The 19,018-nt window shown below is 38.7% G+C and overlaps 3 protein-coding genes across 6 annotated transcripts; 2 read left to right on the forward strand and 1 right to left on the reverse strand.

Moving 5' to 3' along the window:
* Positions 1 to 60: 60 nt before the first annotated feature.
* On the forward strand, positions 61 to 7,250 carry LOC103325061 (putative leucine-rich repeat receptor-like serine/threonine-protein kinase At3g14840). Its single transcript, XM_008227195.3, has 24 exons — positions 61 to 253; positions 602 to 767; positions 910 to 981; positions 1,084 to 1,152; positions 1,236 to 1,307; positions 1,412 to 1,483; positions 1,611 to 1,682; positions 1,784 to 1,855; positions 1,949 to 2,020; positions 2,142 to 2,213; positions 2,306 to 2,377; positions 2,573 to 2,641; positions 2,974 to 3,036; positions 3,654 to 3,719; positions 3,828 to 3,863; positions 3,954 to 3,988; positions 4,070 to 4,446; positions 4,658 to 4,853; positions 4,948 to 5,085; positions 5,192 to 5,310; positions 5,694 to 5,904; positions 5,990 to 6,227; positions 6,405 to 6,555; positions 6,671 to 7,250. The coding sequence occupies exons 1-24, from the start codon at positions 127 to 129 to the stop codon at positions 7,010 to 7,012; spliced, it is 2,979 nt and encodes a 992-aa protein (XP_008225417.2). The 5' UTR covers positions 61 to 126; the 3' UTR covers positions 7,013 to 7,250.
* An 831-nt stretch (positions 7,251 to 8,081) lies between these two features.
* On the forward strand, positions 8,082 to 14,796 carry LOC103325078 (putative LRR receptor-like serine/threonine-protein kinase At1g07650). 4 transcript variants are annotated; one of them, XM_089047994.1, is made up of 24 exons: positions 8,082 to 8,271; positions 8,394 to 8,559; positions 8,715 to 8,786; positions 8,888 to 8,956; positions 9,043 to 9,114; positions 9,215 to 9,286; positions 9,401 to 9,472; positions 9,583 to 9,654; positions 9,749 to 9,820; positions 9,905 to 10,000; positions 10,104 to 10,175; positions 10,474 to 10,542; positions 10,676 to 10,738; positions 11,244 to 11,309; positions 11,421 to 11,473; positions 11,573 to 11,607; positions 11,723 to 12,091; positions 12,331 to 12,526; positions 12,611 to 12,751; positions 12,956 to 13,074; positions 13,212 to 13,422; positions 13,519 to 13,756; positions 13,884 to 14,034; positions 14,301 to 14,796. In XM_089047994.1, exons 1-24 carry the CDS (start codon positions 8,097 to 8,099, stop codon positions 14,676 to 14,678), a joined length of 3,099 nt encoding a protein of 1,032 aa, XP_088904120.1. In that variant the 5' UTR covers positions 8,082 to 8,096; the 3' UTR covers positions 14,679 to 14,796. The 4 variants fall into 4 exon arrangements, with proteins under 4 accessions (XP_088904120.1, XP_088904121.1, XP_088904122.1 ...); XM_089047995.1 differs by having other exon boundaries at positions 11,438 to 11,473; positions 11,718 to 12,091; XM_089047996.1 differs by having other exon boundaries at positions 9,929 to 10,000; positions 11,438 to 11,473; positions 11,718 to 12,091.
* A 126-nt stretch (positions 14,797 to 14,922) lies between these two features.
* On the reverse strand, positions 14,923 to 18,284 carry LOC103325077 (uncharacterized). The gene has a single exon (XM_089048130.1). The coding sequence runs from the start codon at positions 18,282 to 18,284 to the stop codon at positions 15,054 to 15,056; it is 3,231 nt and encodes a 1,076-aa protein (XP_088904256.1). The 3' UTR covers positions 14,923 to 15,053.
* Between the last annotated feature and the right edge of the window lie 734 nt (positions 18,285 to 19,018).

The following is a 19,018-nucleotide window of genomic DNA, read 5'->3' on the forward strand; positions in this document are numbered from 1 at the left end:
CGGTGGGTTTGAAAGGTAAAAGAAATTGAATAATAATCCGTTGTTTCATTTCGTTTCAAGGTTGATACGAACTCTGCGGACAGAGGTGGCAGAGCTCGTGGAACGTCAAGTGGGTGCCGGAGAAAAATGGCAAAAAGTCCTGATATTTCAAAGCTCATCTTCTTCTTCAGCTATGTTGTTGTGCTCACTCTGCTTTTGTGTATTGGACCCACCAAATCCCAAGCACAGGCGGGGACTCTTGCAGATGATGAAGGTGAGGGCTCTTACTTTGATTCTTGGTTTGAACTTTGAAGTGATATATATGTGAAGTTATTGTTTCATTCATCTGAAAAACAGAGATTATACATGAAACTTCAAAAGTTCAGTGCTTTTGATTGTGATTTTAAGTTCACACGCTTTGTTTTGTAAGAGTGTTGATTGTTCGACAGTTTGATAGGAAAAAGAAAAAAATTACGGAAATCTTTTTTTTTCCCTTTCTCCACTATTTGCCAAACCTTATAATGCCTGTTGGAAACCTAAAAGAAATAAACTTTACCCATTGGTCTTGTTTTTGAAAAAATGATTTGTGATTTTGTTTTTGTTTATGTGGGTGTGGTGGCAGTGGATGCCCTTCGTGAAATAGCTGAACAACTGAATAAAAAGGACTGGAATTTCAGCGACCCATGTAGCAATGTTCCAACTTTTTCAACCCCACATACGGATCAGTACAACAACACTCTCGTCTGCAATTGCTCCTTCACTGGCAATGTATGCCACATCCAAAGCATGTATGCACCTTTTACAAGCCATACTTTTATAATTTCTGCATTATTTTCCTTGTGATGGTTATTGGTCAATACTGCAACTGCAATTGCTAAAGTATGCAACCCAAAACAGTTGGATACATTGAGTTGAATTTTTGTCATGCAGGAATCTTACGGGGCAGGAACTTGATGGTGTGCTTCCCCCAGCACTAGTGAAGCTAACTTACCTTAAGCAAGTGTATGAAGATATTTCCACAAATTTGTTTTAGTTTTTACCCCCTCAAAACTATTAAGCTTCTATCCCAGAGTTCCTAATAGCACTCTTTCTTTCTGCTCATAGTATTTTGGGCCAGAATTACCTTAGTGGTTCAATACCGCGCGAATGGACTTCTACAAAGTTGGAATTACTGTAGGTGACTTCTAGACTTGTCTTTGAAGTTTCCAATAAATTCTTGTGCAAATAATTGAACTAATGTAATGTACCCGGTGCAGGGTTCTCAGTGTGAACAACTTATCAGGACCCATCCCTGGCTATTTGGGAAGCATAACTACTCTTCGAGCTTTGTATGCTTTGAATCTTTCCCACACTGCTTTTAGTTTAGTCAGAATTAATTGTATGCGCCAATTGGTATGGTTTGGATATGAACTTGACAAGGCTTTGCTTTCAGGGCCTTGGAGAGCAACTTATTTTCTGGAACAGTTCCCCAAGAGTTGGGGAAATTGGTTAACTTGGAGAAGCTGTCAGTTTGCTTTTTATCTTCCTTTGTAACTTTATAAGTTCATAAGTTATCATTCTTGGATTTTCCTTAGCAATTAAAAGTGTTAATTGACAATGGTTTGGTCTTGCTTGCCAATGGGTAACTACAGATATCTTCGCGCTAACAATCTCACTGGAGAGTTGCCTCTTGCTCTCACTAATCTGACCAAATTAAAAGTACTGTATGTGATTTTACTGTACCTTAAATAGTTTAGGTTCTGTCCAGGATAAACTTCAGGTTTATGTCATTCAATCTTTTGGCTTTTTGTATGAATATTTACAGACAGATTGGCAGTAACAACTTCACTGGAAGAATGCCTGACTACTTTCAAAGTTGGAAAGAGCTCCAGATGTTGTAAGAGATCTTTCATAGCATGCCTTTTAAATCTCTGTCTTCTGCAAATATTTTCAGGTGTAAGCTAAACCATTTCAAATGTGTTGTTTACAGAGAGATGCAGGCCAGTGGTCTTGAAGGGCCCCTTCCTTCTAGTCTCTCTGCCTTAAATAATATGACAGACCTGTGAGTCCTGGCTTCTAAGCTCTCAGCTATCTTAATTAACATTATCTCCTTGATGTGCTTTTCGAATTTAATTAAAAAAAAGATTATGAAGATACTTGTCTCATGAGATAACCTTTTACAGAAGGATTAGTGACTTAAGTGGGGAGAGTTCAGACTTTCCAAACTTATCAAACATGACAGGCATGCAGAAATTGTGAGCCATCTTTGTGGTTTTAGTATATTTCTGATTAGCATAATCCACTTGCAGATAAAAGTGTTTTTCTTATATGGTTGCTCGAATTGCAGGATGTTAAGGAGTTGCAATATAACAGGAGCAATCCCTGAACTTATCTCTAATATGACAAGTCTCCATGTTTTGTAATTCTTCTTTCTATTCATTCTGTATCTCTATTCTTTTTTCATGGCATGGAGCTCTTAATACTTGGCTTTACACTGTATGGGCTCTAGATTATTACTAATTTTGTATACCGGACTGGTAACATTCATTTGATAAACTTTCTTCGGTGTTCCCACTATAATATCAGTCCATGAATTCTGATTATTTTTATGCAGAGATCTTAGCTTCAATAGATTGGAAGGGAGCATTCCAAATCTTGCAGATATTATGCAATTGGCCACAATGTAAGGAATTGACCCTTGGTTTCTACATGGATCAGGATCCAACTTTTGAAATTTCCCTCTTGATGCTAACATGGAGCCTAATTTTGGATAAAGCACATTCTAACCAAATGAAAATGAGTATAATTTTGTGTTTTCATTTACCAGAAAGAAAAAGAAAATAAAGAGAAATATGAGTACGATTAGGATACAACCAAACTCTCCCTAGGAACCATACCAAGGAAGGATGGGCCTCTAAGAACTTTAGATTTCTCTTCTTTCTGTGTTAACCTTTTGAACCAATATTTATGTTGATAAATGTTCATTAACATCTGTTTATTTTGCTCACTGATCAGATATCTGACAAGCAACTTGCTTACTGGGCTTCCAGAGTGGATAAAAAATAGAGACAGTCGCTAGTATGTTTTTTCATCCTAAAATCTTATTATATTTTCTTCTTTTTTTTTTTTTTCATTTACTCGAATCATAAATCCTTTTGCAGAAAATGCACGTGCATACCTACATTTATGCAGTAACTTTCCCTCTTTTTAGTGTGCTCTGAGGTGTCGACGAATACTGTGATAACACATATAATAATAGTTGTCCCTGTCTTAACAACTTACATTTTTGAGAATAGTGGTAAACCAACAAACTCTATCGTGATATCAAAGTAGAAGATCCTGAGTTTGAAGCCCTGCAATTGCTTTGCAACCTCCCAATTTAAGTTGAATTCCACATGTTGGGGTCTAGTGAGGGAAAATGTTACAATATGAAATAATTTTTTTCCACATCCTAACAGCTTAAACTTTTGGGAATAGTAGTAAACTAACAAAATTTATCGGGTCACGTGTATGATATCTGGTATTATTGACTGTTTATTTAGGTAAAAAAAATCTTCTATCTTACTGTCTCTGGAATGTTGATTAATTTCCTCTTCCTCAGATTCTGTAATTTTCTTATTTATAAGTTTGATCAAAATATTCTGATATTAGTTTTCTTGGAATTCCAATTAATAGAGTACTTCATGCTTGTGCAGCAATATAGATCTTTCTTACAATAAGTTTTCTGGAAACTCTGTTCCAACTAATTGCCGAGAAACCTTGTAAGCATAACTGTTTTTCTATTTCTTCTTTTTCCTAATATCCTTGATATAGAGATACGTTACTTTCTGAATATGTGAAGGTAACTAGTTCTTTTCTGTTTTCATCAGCAATGTATTCAGAAGTGTTTCCAGGCAGAACAATTCGTATGCTTCTAACTTAATGAATTTTATAAGAAGACTTTTCATTTCTCATCATTAATTTTAAGAAGCTAATGTCTGCTTTTGGTAATGTAGGATACTTAGTAATTGCCTCTCTCCATGTTCAAAAGGTGATTAAATTTGTCGTAGAATAAAAAGCTAATGGTTTAAGTTCTTTCTCTTATACTTTGTTTATGCTCATCCCTTTATAGATCAGTATTCGTTGCGTCTAAACTGTGGTGGAAATCAAACCACCGTTGGAAACATCAAGTATGATGCAGATGAAGCCTCAGGAGGTGCAGCAAAGTTTTTTCAGGGCTCAGCGAATTGGGGATTTAGTAGCACTGGTGATTTTGCAGATGTTTGGAGTTCTGACAAAGACTATATAGCAAATAATATTTCTGTACTCAGAATGAACAACTCTGAGTTGTACAGAACTGCACGACTTTCTCCTCTTTCTCTCACATATTATGCCCGTTGCTTAGCAAATGGCAATTACACTGTGAAACTACACTTTGCAGAAATAGTGCTCAGAGACAACAGGTCTTATTACGGTGTTGGAAGACGAATGTTTGATGTTTATATACAGGTAGTCCCTTGCAGTGTTTTTTGGCTCCTTATTGTTTTGTAACTTCTACTTTCTAATCATTTGGATAAATTTTACTGTTTTCCATGTCTTGTCACTCATGAAGCTTAACTAGCAATCCGCAATTCCTCAGACCTTATATTTGCCTAATTTTTCAAAACCACTCCCCCTCTTTATCAATTTTCTACTTGAATGGGTATGTAATCTATTGCAGGAAAAACGGGTGTTGAAGGATTTTGATATTAAAAAGGAAGCACAAGGGGTTGATAAGGAAGTGATTAAAGTATTTAAAGCAGTTGTTAGTGTTAAGACTTTAGAAATCCGCTTTCAGTGGGCTGGGAAAGGGACGACCAATGTTCCAAAACGTGGAGTATATGGGTCTCTTATATCAGCTATCTCCGTGCAGTCTGGTCAGTAGTAAGTTATAAGTTACCTATTTATATGTTACTGTAGAAATATACAGTTCTCTTGTGGTAACTGTTCTAGGTGTTATTTCACTTCTAGATTTCAAGCCCCCTGATGATAGCAAAACAAAGATATTCATTGTGATTGGAGTTGTTTCGGCGTTATGCCTTATTTTTGCGACTTTCGGCATTCTTTGGTTGAAAGGCTGTTTCGGAGGCAAGACATCTAGGGAAGAAGGTACAGAAAATTTCATACACATCAATTTTTATTCTACCACTAGTTCTTTACTAAGTCCATTTCAGTTAATAAATAGTTCATTATGTTAATCTTTTGACACGGACAGTTCTCAGAGGATTCGATCTGCAAACTGGTTTCTATAGATTCAAACAAATTAAAGCCGCAACTAACAACTTTGATGCTGCAAACAAGCTTGGGGAAGGTGGCTTTGGAGCTGTTTACAAGGTATTCTACCACTCCTTTTTGTTTTACAAATTTAGAAATAAACCCAATTCTAGACATGTATTTATAAAAAAACCCAAGCACTATTTAAACATAGAAACACACCCAAAATCAACCCCAAAGTCAACTTTTTGGGTGTGTTTATAAATGGGTTTTGAGTGTATGTAATGATGGGTTTTGGGTGTGTTTATATGTTTAAATAGTGCTTGGGTTTTTTTATAATTTCAACCCCCATTTTGGGTGTTTTAGTGAAACTCCCTTTTTGTTTCCCTATGTAAGAACTTTTCATTTGTTTTTGTTTTTGTTTTTATTGCTTTGTTCTCTCACCCTTATAGAGTATTATGGATGACCTACATTCCTCAAAAGTATTATATTTCAAATTGCAGGGCGAATTATTAGATGGCACTATTATTGCAGTTAAGCAACTTTCTTCAAAATCAAAGCAAGGAAATCGCGAATTTGTGAATGAAATAGGCATGATTTCTGCTTTACAACATCCAAATCTTGTGAAATTGTATGGATGTTGCATTGAAGGAAATCAATTATTGTTGGTATACGAATACATGGCCAACAATAGCCTTGCACATACTTTGTTTGGTAAGCTGGACAATCTAGAAGTGGAATATACACTTGTATTATAAATAGTTTCATGAATCTCCTTTGTAGTTTTTGTTAAATTCAGGTCCAGAGGAAGGCCTAAAGAAATTGGACTGGCATACAAGGCAGAAAATATGTGTTGGCATTGCAAGAGGTCTGGCTTATCTGCATGAGGAGTCAGCACTGAAAATTGTTCATAGAGACATCAAAACAAACAATATACTGCTTGACGAGGACCTCAACCCTAAGATATCTGACTTTGGTTTGGCTAAGCTGGACGAAGAGGAGAAGACCCATATCAGCACCAGAGTTGCTGGCACTATGTGAGCAGCCCTTCATTTGTTTTTCTCTTTCATTCATTGTGGATTCTGTTTTGTTCTTTTGCTTCTCTTAGTTTCTCTCATCGAATGATGAAGTTTTGAAACAGATGACAGAGCTCTTAGTTTAGATAACATGAATGCTATGAAGGAGAAACTCATGGAGTATTTGTTACTGTGCAGAGGATACATGGCGCCGGAGTATGCATTGTGGGGTTATTTAACTGATAAAGCAGATGTTTACAGTTTTGGGGTTGTTGCATTGGAACTCCTATCTGGGAAAAACAACATCAAATATCGGCCGAATGAGAATTTTGTATGCCTTCTGGATTGGGTAATATCTTCATCACATTCGTTTAGCATGCAGAAGTACAAGTGGAAACAGGTTTTGCTTTTCTTATTGAAATAATTTCATATCGTACCCTCTCCATTTGTTGTCAATGCTGCAGGCCCTTGTTTTGCAACAAAAAGGAAATTTGATGGAGCTGGTGGATCCAAAGTTGGGGTCTCAGTTCAACAAGGAAGAGGCAATGAGAATGATTAAGGTAGCTCTACTATGCGCCAATCCATCACCGGCACTAAGACCTACAATGTCTGCAGTAGTGAGTATGCTTGAAGGGCAAACTATTGTTCATGAGGTGAAGATAAACCCGAGTATTTACGGTGATGAATTGGGGTTTAAGGCCTTCACAGAGGACTCTGATATTGATCACAGCTCCTATGATGAGACTCAAAGCCTCATTTATTCATCCAATGAAAAATGGACAGCCTCTACCTCATCGTCTGTCTAGGATGTCTACGCAGTTAGTCTTGATTCTCAATATTTCTGAGTGCCCTGCCTCAGAAAGCAGCTACTGGTACCAAAATCGAAGTGTGACTTTACTAAACAACAATTGCAAGAAAAGCTAGGACAATAGACTGTACATATATTTGACACCATAAGTTTTGACAGTTACCCCATATAAGACATCATTCATGTATAATGAATTATGACTGATGACTACTATACGCAGTTTAAATTTTCATTTACCACATGTACACACATGCTCTTGTTGGAACTACATATATAACATGCATCTAGCAAAGCTATAAACAGACAGATCATGGCATTTCCCTTTCATAGAAAATCCCGAAGTTTGAATTATGCCTTATGTACTAGACTAGTCATGGATAGTCAAAATTAGGCTTTATCTGTTTACTATATGATGATGGATGTATAGTTCCAAATCCTACACACGCTTTTGAGAATTGTAGTTAATATTTTGTGTATGAACCAAAGAGAAAAAAAAGTATTCGTCTACTTATTTAATCAAAATCTAAAATAAATTAACCACAATTCGATATGTTTTTTTCATTGTGACCCTGACAAGAATCTGATTTTGGCGCTTTCCTCTGTTCAGTTGGTAGGGGGAAAAAAAAAAGAACTAGATAGTTAAACATTTTTTTTATGAATCTTCTGAGCAATGTTTATGATGCGATTGGTTAACCTTGACCTTACTAAACCTATGCACTAATTCAGCACTGGTTATCCTTCTTGCACATTCCAAGTCGATCACAAGAAGCCTTTAGAATAGTGAAGTCTGCAGGTCAATGAATTATATAATCAATGAATAATTCTTATGAATTGATTAATCTAGCTAGTCAAGTTTGGATTATAATTTATATGAGCAGAGCACATGCATGTTGGGGCCTTGAAATTTGGATAATTAATTAAATGGACTAAAGGTTAATTAATCAAAGTTAATTCACCAAGTCTTTGAAAAAAAAGGGTCGCTTGCTTGGGAAGTGAGTGAGAAATTTAATAGACTCCATGGATGATTTTATAAAGGGTTTGGATAGTGCTCAAGGAATGTGAAGTGCGGGTGGTGAAGAAAAATGGTAAGGATTCTTAATGTTCCAATGGACATGATCTTCTTGTTCAGCCAAATTAATATTGTGCTCATGGTGCTTATGTGCAATATGGGACCAATATCATCAACAGCACAACCACAGAACATGACTCTTCCACATGATGAGGGTAGGCTGCTGCTGCTGCTGCTGCTTTCTAAATGTAGTTTTTGGTTTTTTTTTTTTTTTTTTGTTATTATTATTATAAATAAAAATAAAAATAGAAGGAACATTTGATGGGATTTTTGTTGATGGGATTTTTGCTTTATGTGGGTGTGATGGCAGTTGAAGCCCTTCGTGAAATAGCTGCACAACTGCATAAAAAGGACTGGAATTTCAGCGACCCGTGTAGCAATGTTCCAACTTTCTCAACCCCACATACAGATCAGTACAACAACACTCTCTTCTGCAATTGCTCCTTCCCTGGCAATGTGTGCCATATCCAAAGCATGTATGTATATATTTTTGCCATTTGTATGCATTAAATTCTTGCTGCACTGGTTCATTCATAAATTCATTTTCCTAATTAAATATGATGGTTGCTGATTCTGTTTGGAGTGATTTGTCAAGAATCAACCTTTGATTTTTTGGATCCTTGTCGTGCAGTTTTCTTGTGGGACAGGAACTTGATGGTGTGCTTCCACCAGCACTGGTGAAGCTACCTTACATTAAGCAACTGTATGAAGAGCAGAGCTTTTCAATAACTGCTTCAGCTTTTACCATCTCAAATCTGTTGGTTCTTATCCGAATTAATAGCACTCTTTTTTCTTTGTTCATAGTAATCTGGGCCAGAATTACCTTGGTGGTTCCATACCGCACGAATGGACTTCTACGAAGTTGGAATTTCTGTAAGTGGCATCTACACTCATGTTTGAGGTTGTCAATTAGTAGTTTTCGTGCCAATGATTGAACTAATGGAATGTACATGGTGCAGGGTTCTCAGCGTGAACAACTTATCAGGACCAATCCCTAGCTATTTGGGAAACATTTTTACTCTCCAAGCTTTGTATGCTTTCAATCTTTCTCACTTGCTGTTATCTCATTTACATTTACTTTTGTACCAATTGGTTTGGTTTGGCTGCGAACTTGAAGTGACTATCTTTCAGGGCCTTGGAAAGCAACTTATTTTCTGGAACCATTCCTCCGGAGCTGGGGAAGTTGATTAACATGGAGATTCTGTCAGTGGGATTTTTCTTTTTCCAAAGTTCATAGTTTGACATTCTTTGATTTTCATAACCAAGTTGAACATAACAAGCTACAAGTTTTGACATGCCATGGGTAATTAACTACAGCTATCTTCGCGCTAATAATCTCACGGGAGAGTTGCCTGTGTCTCTCACTAATATGACCAAATTAAAAACACTGTAAGTGATTTTTACTGTATTTTACATAATTAAGATGTTTCGAGTTCAGGTTCATGACATTCGTTTTTTTTTTTTTTCTTTTGGGTGGGGTGGTTCAAAATATTCTGCAGTTGGATTGGCAGTAACAACTTCACTGGGAAAATACCGAACTATTTTCTTAGTTGGAAAGAGCTCGAGATGTTGTAAGAGATCTTTTCTAGCATGCATCTTATATCTCTGTCATCTTCAAGTATCTTCAGTTACAATATAAATCCATTTCAAATGTGTTGCTTACAGAGAGATGCAAGGGAGTGGTCTTGAAGGGCCCATTCCTCCTAGCCTTTCTGCATTAACTAAAATGTCATACCTGTGAGTCTTGGCTTCTAAGTTCTCAAAGATTGTTTTCATTCTCTTTTGAGATATCATTGCTGAAGAGACTTGTATTCCTAATAGTTATCTTGAGGTGATCTTTTGCAGAGCGATTAGTGACTTAAGTGGTGAGAGTTCAGATTTTCCAAACTTATCAAATATGAAAGACATGCAGACTTTGTGAGCAATCTTTATGGTTTTAGACTTTTAGTATCCTTTCTGATTAGAATAACCTACAAGTATATAACATTTATTTTCTTATATGGGTTGCTTCAAATTGCAGGATGTTAAGGAGCTGCAATATAAGAGGAACAATCCCTGAATATATATCTAATATGACAAGTCTGAAACTTTTGTAATACTTCTGTTTATTCATTCTCTGTACTTTTGCTTGAGGTTACATATATGTGAAAAGCTTAAAAGTGCTAAATTTTTTGAATGGTTGTAGATCCATATGTAAAATTTGGGAAAGCCTTGCTACTATATTACAATTTAATTACTATATGAAGAGGAAAACAAAAATTTGGCCTCAGTATTTATCATTTGCTTTTTCAATTTACTGAAGTGTCATTTGATAAAAAAATTTCTGTACCGTATTCCCAGCATCACAAGTACATAACTTCTGATTACCCCCAAACCTATTTCTTTTGCAGGGATCTTAGCTTCAACAGATTGAAAGGGAACATTCCAAATCTTGTGGATATATGGAGATTGGCCACAATGTAAGTCAAATTCATATGGGTTATAGCTCACATAATGAGGAACATGATACATTATGTATCTTATGTGTAACCTTAAGAAACATTGATACAAATAATTTTTTATTCACATGTAAACATATTGCTCAATGATCAGATATCTGACAAGTAACTTGCTTACTGGGCTTCCGGAGTGGATCAAATATAGAGATAGTCGCTAGTATGTTTCTGCCTCCTAAATCTTACTTATTTATGGTTAGAGTTCTGTTTATATCCATCATTTACTCAGATTACTCAGATCACATGTATACCACAAGCACGCATGTAGTGTGCATACCTACATGTTGATTGCAACCTTTCCTCATTAATTTGTGTCTGTGCTTCTGAGGCTTCAACAGATAAATGTCTATGATTAAGAATATAGTGACTTGGTAGACAGATTATAACGCTACACGAAAGATGAGGCAAATTACACAATGGATAAGGTTATGTATACAAGTACTTTTTGGCTGAAGGTTCATGATTATAAGAAGGCTGGGGTATTGTATTGATGATGAGTGGTTAAGTCCAAAATTTTCTATCTTGCTGCTGTCTTTGAAATGTTGAATGATTTCCTCTCTGTTCTGGGCAAATTCAGTCATTCATGTTACAAATTTTACCAAAATATTCTGATATTCTTTTTTCTTGGAATCTCTGTTAATAGAGAACTTTAAATTTGCATGCAGCATAATAGATCTTTCCTACAATAACTTTTCAGAGAACTCTGTCCCAACTACATGTCAAGACAACTTGTAAGATTAAATCTTTTTTTATTATTTATATATCTTCTTCTTTTCATTTACTTTGCTTGAGATTTACATATTTTGAGCTCTTTGGCTATCTAAATATGTGAAAGTAACTAGGTTGTTGTTTTCATCAGTAATGTGTTCAAAAGTTTTTCCAGGCAGAACAACTCGTAAGCTTCAAACTCAATGAGTTCCACAGGGAGTTTATTCATTTTTCCTCATTCATTGTTGGTAAGCTAATTATGCTTTTTTTGTATATATCAATGTAGGATTCTTAGCCATTGCCTCAATCCATGTTCAAAAGGTAACTAAATCTGTCGTAGAATATCTCAAGTGTATGTTTCTGTTTTCACATACAATGTTGTTTTGAGTCCATTTGTCTTCCACCTTTTGTATGCTGTTTTTTCTCTATAGAGCAGTATTCGGTGCATATAAATTGTGGTGGAAAACAAGCCACCATTGGAAGCATCAAATATGATGGTGATGAAGCTTCAGGAGGTGGAGCAAAGTTTTTTCATGACACAGGGAATTGGGGATTTAGTAGCACTGGTGATTTTGGGCTTATGAATTATGACCAAGAGTATATAGCAAGAAATAGCTCCATACTCAATATGACTAACTCTGAATTGTACAGTACAGCCCGAATATCTCCTCTTTCTCTCACATATTATGCCCGTTGCTTAGCAAATGGAAATTACACTGTGAAACTACACTTTGCAGAAATAGTTATCAGAAACAACAGGTCTTATTACGGCGTTGGAAGACGAATTTTTGATGTTTATATCCAGGTAGTCATCCTTTTATGTTCACCATAAATGAGACGAAGCATAAATAACTATTCTCCATGTTAGTTAATTTTTATTTTTTAAGCATTTGGATAAACTGAACTATTCTCCATATTTTCTCTAAAAACTCAACCACCTATCAACATAGGCTTCCTTCCTCCAATGTTCTTAACAATTTTCTTAATTACTCCCTCTCGCTCTTAGTTTTTAACTTGAATGATTAAGTATAGTAATTATTACAGGAAAAACTGGTATTGAAGGATTTTAATATTCAAAAGGAAGCACAAGGAGTTGATAAGGAAATGATAAAGGTATTTAAAGCAGTTGTCAATGTTATGACTTTAGAGATCCGCTTTCATTGGGCTGGGAAAGGGACAACTAATGCTCCGAAAAGAGGAATATATGGTTCTCTTATATCTGCTATCTCGGTGGAGTCTGGTAGGTAATTTAAGTAGTAAGTTTTCTCTTTATTTTGACTGCCATCTTGTTCATCACTGTTCTTGGCTCTGCTTTCACTTCTAGATTTCGAACCGCCTGATGATAGCAAAAAGAAGATATTCATTGTGGTTGGAGCTGTTTCAGTGTTGTGTCTTATTTTCATGACTATTGGCATTCTTTGGTTGAGATGCTGCTTCGGAGGCAGGGCATCTACTAGGGAACAAGGTACTAGAATACCGTGCAAAAAAGGAAATAAGACTTGGCAATTTGAGTTATGTTGTGTCCATATGGAAATCTGCAAGAATAAATGTTTCTTGTAGTTGCTTGATTTTTCAGTGTTATTCTTTTCCAGTTGTCTGATAAGCCAAAAGGCTCTCAAATTCTCAGTGAAAATCAGTTCAATATGCTAACCTCTTGTCACATGAACAGATCTGAGAGGATTAGATCTGCAAACTGGTTTCTTTAGATTCAAACAAATCAAAGCTGCCACTAACAACTTTGATGCTGCAAACAAGCTTGGGGAAGGTGGCTTTGGAGCTGTTTACAAGGTATTCTACAACTCCTTTTTGTTTCCCCTAAATATGCAAGCACTTCTCCTTTTGTTTTTCTTTGACTTTGGTCTATGACACTAAAAAGTGTTGTGTATGAGCAACATTTCTCAAATGTATTCTATTTCAAATTGCAGGGAGAACTATTAGACGGTACTATTATTGCAGTTAAGCAACTTTCTTCAAAATCGAAGCAAGGAAATCGTGAATTTGTTAATGAAATAGGCATGATTTCTGCCTTAAAACACCCAAATCTTGTTAGATTGTACGGATGCTGCATTGAAGGAAACCAGTTACTGTTGGTATATGAGTACATGGAGAACAATAGCCTTGCACATTCTTTGTTTGGTAAGCTGGAAAACTTAAATTGGATGGTAAACATGTTATAAGTTCAATACTAGTTTGATGAATGAATCTTATTTGAGAGGTTACGTTTGAATTCAGGTCAAGAGAAAGGTATACTGAAACTGGATTGGCCTACAAGGCAGAAAATATGCGTAGGCATTGCAAGAGGTCTGGCTTTCATGCATGAGGAGTCAACACTCAAAATTGTTCATAGAGACATCAAAACTACCAATATACTGCTTGACAGGGACCTGAACCCTAAAATCTCTGACTTTGGTTTGGCCAAGCTGAATGAAGAGGAGAAGAGTCACATTAGTACCAGAGTAGCTGGAACTATGTGAGCAAACCTTCCCTTCTCTTTCTCTTTTCTTCATTGTGGAACCCTAATTGATTTTTATCTTCCAAATTTGATTTTTTTTATATTTGATCATAATGATAAAACACTCTTCCCATTTGTTTTGTAGAGGATACATGGCGCCAGAATATGCATTATGGGGCCATTTAACTGATAAAGTAGATGTTTACGGCTTCGGGGTAGTTGCACTGGAACTTGTATCTGGCAAAAACAACATCAAATATCAGCCAAACGAGAATTATGTCTGCCTTCTTGATTGGGTAAGATCTTACTGCATTTTGTTTAGTAGATGAGTTAGTAGGAACTATTTTCCATTTGACATATTCGTCATCCAGCTTTGTGTTACCCTACACTTTCTGATCAGGAAAATGAACTTTTTTATGTTGCAAGTTGCAAATGATGTTCTACTTTCAATTTCTCTTCAGTACTGACATCAAAATTTTCTAAACAATATACATATATACATATATATAACAACAATCAAGAAAGTTTATTTTTCCATCTATTTCCTTTTTGGATGTCGCAGGCGTTTGTTTTGCAACAGAAAGGAAATCTGATGGAGCTGGTGGATCCAAAGTTGGGGTCTGAGTTCAACAAGGAAGAGGCAATGAGAATGATTAAGGTAGCTCTACTCTGCACTAATCCATCACCAGCGCTAAGACCTACAATGTCTGCAGTGGTGAGCATGCTTGAGGGCCGAGCCATTGTTCATGAACTGAACATAAATCCGAGTATTTATTGTGATGAAATGAGGTTTAAGTCCTTAAGAGATGAGTCTAATCTGAGTGTTCAACAGAGTTGGTGTGAGACTCAAAGCCTCATTTATTTATCGGATGCAAGAGGGACGACCTCTTCCTCATCGTCTGTCCAGGATTTGTATACAATAAATTTTGATTCTCAATAGTCAAATCATCAGATTCATACTCAAAATCAGATATCTAAAATTAGAACTATGTACATGGCCTTCGCATTCCATTATTTGTACCATTATTAATTATATTAAAATTTGTGGTTGGATATGATTTGATGGGAGTTTCATTCATGCACATCAAACAGAATATTAAAACAAAGCAAAAAAGCAAAATATCAATTAATGTAAAATTTCCTTTATTGCATTAAGTAGGCATATGAAAGAAGATTTACACTTTGATTGATGTCATGAAGTACAAGCTATGATCAACTAACAATAGTGGGTGCATTTCTGTGAGATTGTATAATTTTTATATATATATATAAAATTAAAAACAGTTGCTTTTTGAAGGGTCTGATGTCATAATGCTTAGTAACCTGGGAACATTGGTGGAGGTGGAGATGAGTATTGGGAGCCGAAGTTTGGTGGCAAAACAAAGTCATCTACTGGAGGGGGTGATGAGACAACAGGAGGAGGAGGTGAAAGAGAAGGAGAAGGTGGTGGAGGGGAGTTTTCTGGAGGGGGTGGAGACTGGGTGGGTGGTGGTGGTGATTGGACTGGAGGTGGTGGTGAGTAGATTGGTGCTGGTGGTGGTGGAGAGTTGACTGGGGGTGGTGGAGAGTGAACTGGAGGTGGAGGAGATTGTACTGGTGGTGGGGGCGAGTTGATTGGTGGTGGAGGAGAGTGGACTGGTGGTGGTGGAAAGTGAACTGGTGGTGGAGGTGAATGCACTGGTGGAGGAGGCGAGTGAACTGGCGGTGGGGGTGAGTTGACTGGGGGTGGTGGAGAGTGGACTGGCGGTGGGGGTGAGTTGACTAGGGGTGGTGGAGAGTGGACTGGCGGTGGGGTGAGTTGACTGGTGGTGGAGGAGAGTGGACTGGGGAGGTGGAGATTGGACTGGCGGTGGGGTGAGTTGACTGGGGTGGAGGTGAGTTGACTGGTGGTGAAGGAGAGTGGACTGGGGAGGTGGAGATTGGACTGGCAGTGGGGTGAGTTGACTGGCGGAGGAGAGTGGACTGGGGTGGTGGAGAGTGGACTGGGGTGGGGTGAGTTGACGGGTGGTGGAGGAGAGTGGACTGGGGTGGTGGAGAGTGGACTAGTGGTGGGGTGAGTTAACTGGTGGTGGAGGAGAGTGGACTGGGGTGGTGGAGAGTGGACTAGTAGTGGGGGTGAGTTGAATGGTGGTGGAGGAGAGTGGACTGGGGGAGGTGGAGATTGGACTGGAGGTGGAGGTGAATGCACTGGTGGAGGAGGTGAATGGACTAGTGGAGGGGGTGAGTTGACTGGTGGTGGTGGAGAATGAACTGGTGGAGGAGGTGAGTGAACAGGTGGTGGTGGAGAGTGGACCAGTGGAGGAGGCGATTGGACTGGTGGTGGGAGCGAGGAGATTGGTGGTGGTGGTGGAGAGTTGATTAGTGGTGGAGGAGAGTGAATTGATGGTGGTGGTGGTGAGTAGACTGGGGGTGGAGGAGAGTGAACTGGAACAATAGGACTTTGCCCGGTGGGTGAAGCCGGCAGTGGAGGAGAGTGGACTGGTGGTGGGGATGAGTTCACAGGTGGTGAGTGTGGGATAGTAGGACTTTGCCCTGTGGGTGCTGGAGATGGTGATGTTGCTACGGGTGGTGGTGGAAGGGAGTTGATTGGGGGTGGCAGTGAGTTAGGTCGAATTGGAACAATGGGACTTTGCCCTATGGGTGCTGGCGATGGTGGTGTTATTACGGGTGGTGCAGGAGAGTGGGCAGGTGGTGGGGGTGAGTTGATTGGGGGTGGTGGTGAGTCGGGGTGAATTGGAACAATAGGACTTTGTCGTGTGGGTGCGGGCGATGGCGATGTTGCTACGGGTGGTGGAGGAGAGTGGACAGGTGGTGGAGGTGAGTTGATTGGGGGTGGTGGTGAGTCGGGGTGAATTGGAACAATAGGACTTTGTCGTGTGGGTGCGGGCGATGGCGATGTTGCTACGGGTGGTGGAGGAGAGTGGACAGGTGGTGGGGGTGAGTTGACTGGAGGTGGTGGTGAGTCGGGTCGAATTGGAACGATGGGACTTTGTCGTGTGGGTGTGGGTGTGGGCGATAGCGGTGTTGCTACGGGTGGTGGAAGAAAGTGGACAGGTGGTGGGGGTGAGTTGACTGGTGGTGGTGGAGAGTGAATTGGTGGTGAGTGAGGGCGAATCGGAACAATAGGACTTTGCCTTGTGGGTGTGGGTGGGGGTGGTGATGGTGCTACAACCACTTGAGGGGGGCTAGCAACTGGTTCTGGAGTCTCTGGAACTGGCTCCGGAGATGGCTCTGGTTTAGGTAGTTGTGGCTCTAGTGTGGGAGTTTCTTCTTGGGCCGGTTGTTCTTGGGGTGGTTCCTCTTTGGGAGGCTGTTGTTTGGGTGGCTCCTCCTTGGGTGCAGGCGAAGAAGGTTTTGAAGGTCCTGGTCCAGCTCCGCACTTTGCCCTGCCACAATCCACTGGCTTGTTCACCACAACTTGACATTGTTTTGCTGACTTCTGCTTAGGCCTATCTGGTAAGCAGTTGCTTGTGTCATCAAACAGTGTGTCCATCCGAGAAGATGGCACACATTTCTGATCCTCGCCGTTGAAGTAGTTGTAGGAAAACGTAAAATTTCCCAAGCTAGGTAACTTGCAGAGACTCTCGGGAACAAACCCAGTTAGCATGTTGTGTGCAATGTTCAACTCCTCCACCTTCTCAAGGCCTTTGAAAGTCTTGGACAGGAGCCCACTCAATGTGTTTGAACTAACATCAAACACAGTCACGTTTGAGAGGTACCCAATTTCAGGAGGTAAACACTCAGCAAACTTGTTGTGGGAGAAGATGGCCTCATTTAAATTGTTTACCATCTTTCCAATGCTATTAGGGATGCAGCCCTCGAGATGATTGTTTGCGACCACGAGAACAGAGATGGGGGAGTTGCCCAGAGTGTCAGGGATGGTGGATGTGAACCTGTTGTTGTTCAAGAACAGGGCATCCAATTCCTTGTTGAAGAGCTCAGGAGGCAATTTCCCCTCAAAGCCATTGAACCGGAGGTCAAGGTACTTGAGGTTTGGAATTTGCAGGACCACCTCTGGGAACGATCCCACAAAGCGGTTGTTGCTAACGTCGAGCTCGTGGAGAAGAGTTAGCCTAGCAAAGCTCTTAGGGATGATACCACAGAACCTGTTCGTGTTGATGTGGAACACGGCAATGTCACTCAACATGCCTAATTCAACAGGAAGGTACCCTGCAATGTCTGCGTGGTTGATGTCAATGCCAGCCACAACCTCTAACTGTGGGTCATCAAGAGCCGGGGCACAAAATACTCCAGTGTAAGCACAAACATTAGCACCAACCCAGTTCTCAGTAGTTTTAAGAGGGTCTGAGTATATGGCCTTTTTCCAAGCTTGAAGTGCAACGTATGCACTTCTAAGCCTGGGATGTGGAAACTTTAAGTTCAACTCAACTTCATATTCATGGTCGCCGCGCAGGTCATAGCTTGCATGAAAATGTAGGAGCTGGCGATGGGCAACGAAGGACGCTTCAGCATCAGTTAGAGCAGAAGAGAAAGATGAGAAGGAGGAGAAGAGAAAAAAGAAAACTAGAAAATAGGCAGCCTTCATTGTTTGGGTTATTAGGCCCAAGGCTGATGAGGAGGAGAGGGGGAGCAAGGGAGAATATATTGAGAGGAAAGGTCTGTTTGGTTGGTTTATTTGAGAGGCTGTGCAAGAATTTCTCTGCAGGATTTGCAAACTTGAGTTGTGTGCCTCTCTGGCTCTTTAAAATTAGGCAACGCATATTTAGTTGGATTGTTGTACAGTATGTTAAGGAAGGCAAATCTTATTAACTAATCCATCTCACCAACACTAAGACCAACAATGTATGTCTGCTTAAAGGCAATTAGAATATTTAAAGTATACCTCTAATTCCATCCCTAGCACTAAGCCTTGTTCATGTATTAAATCCTCAACTGCATTTATTTGATTCATTCATGTTTTTCTTTATATGAAAAAATAAGATTAAGTGCAAATTTGTTCATCATTTTAAACCAAGGTGTAGCATACTAGCATTACCCCTCCATCCAAATTGTGACATGTACTAATCAAGTTCCCTTCATAAATAATACAATATTATGCTCCTGCACTAAGTTTTTATTCTTCTAATAGAATCATTTTTCTATTTTTATCCTCAAACCTATTTTATCTAATTTTAAAAAATCATGTAATTTTTTTTATTAATGTACAAATCACATGAATAATTTAGATTTGATGGGTTTGTATTTTTGGGTCCAAAAGGAAATGTAAAACTTTTATTTTTTAAAAAAAAAGAAGAAGAAGAAAAGTAAATCTAGTTTTGT

Source organism: Prunus mume, linkage group LG3 (assembly GCF_029339155.1).
Source record: "Prunus mume cultivar Tortuosa linkage group LG3, ASM2933915v1, whole genome shotgun sequence".
Lineage (NCBI taxonomy): Eukaryota > Viridiplantae > Streptophyta > Magnoliopsida > Rosales > Rosaceae > Prunus > Prunus mume.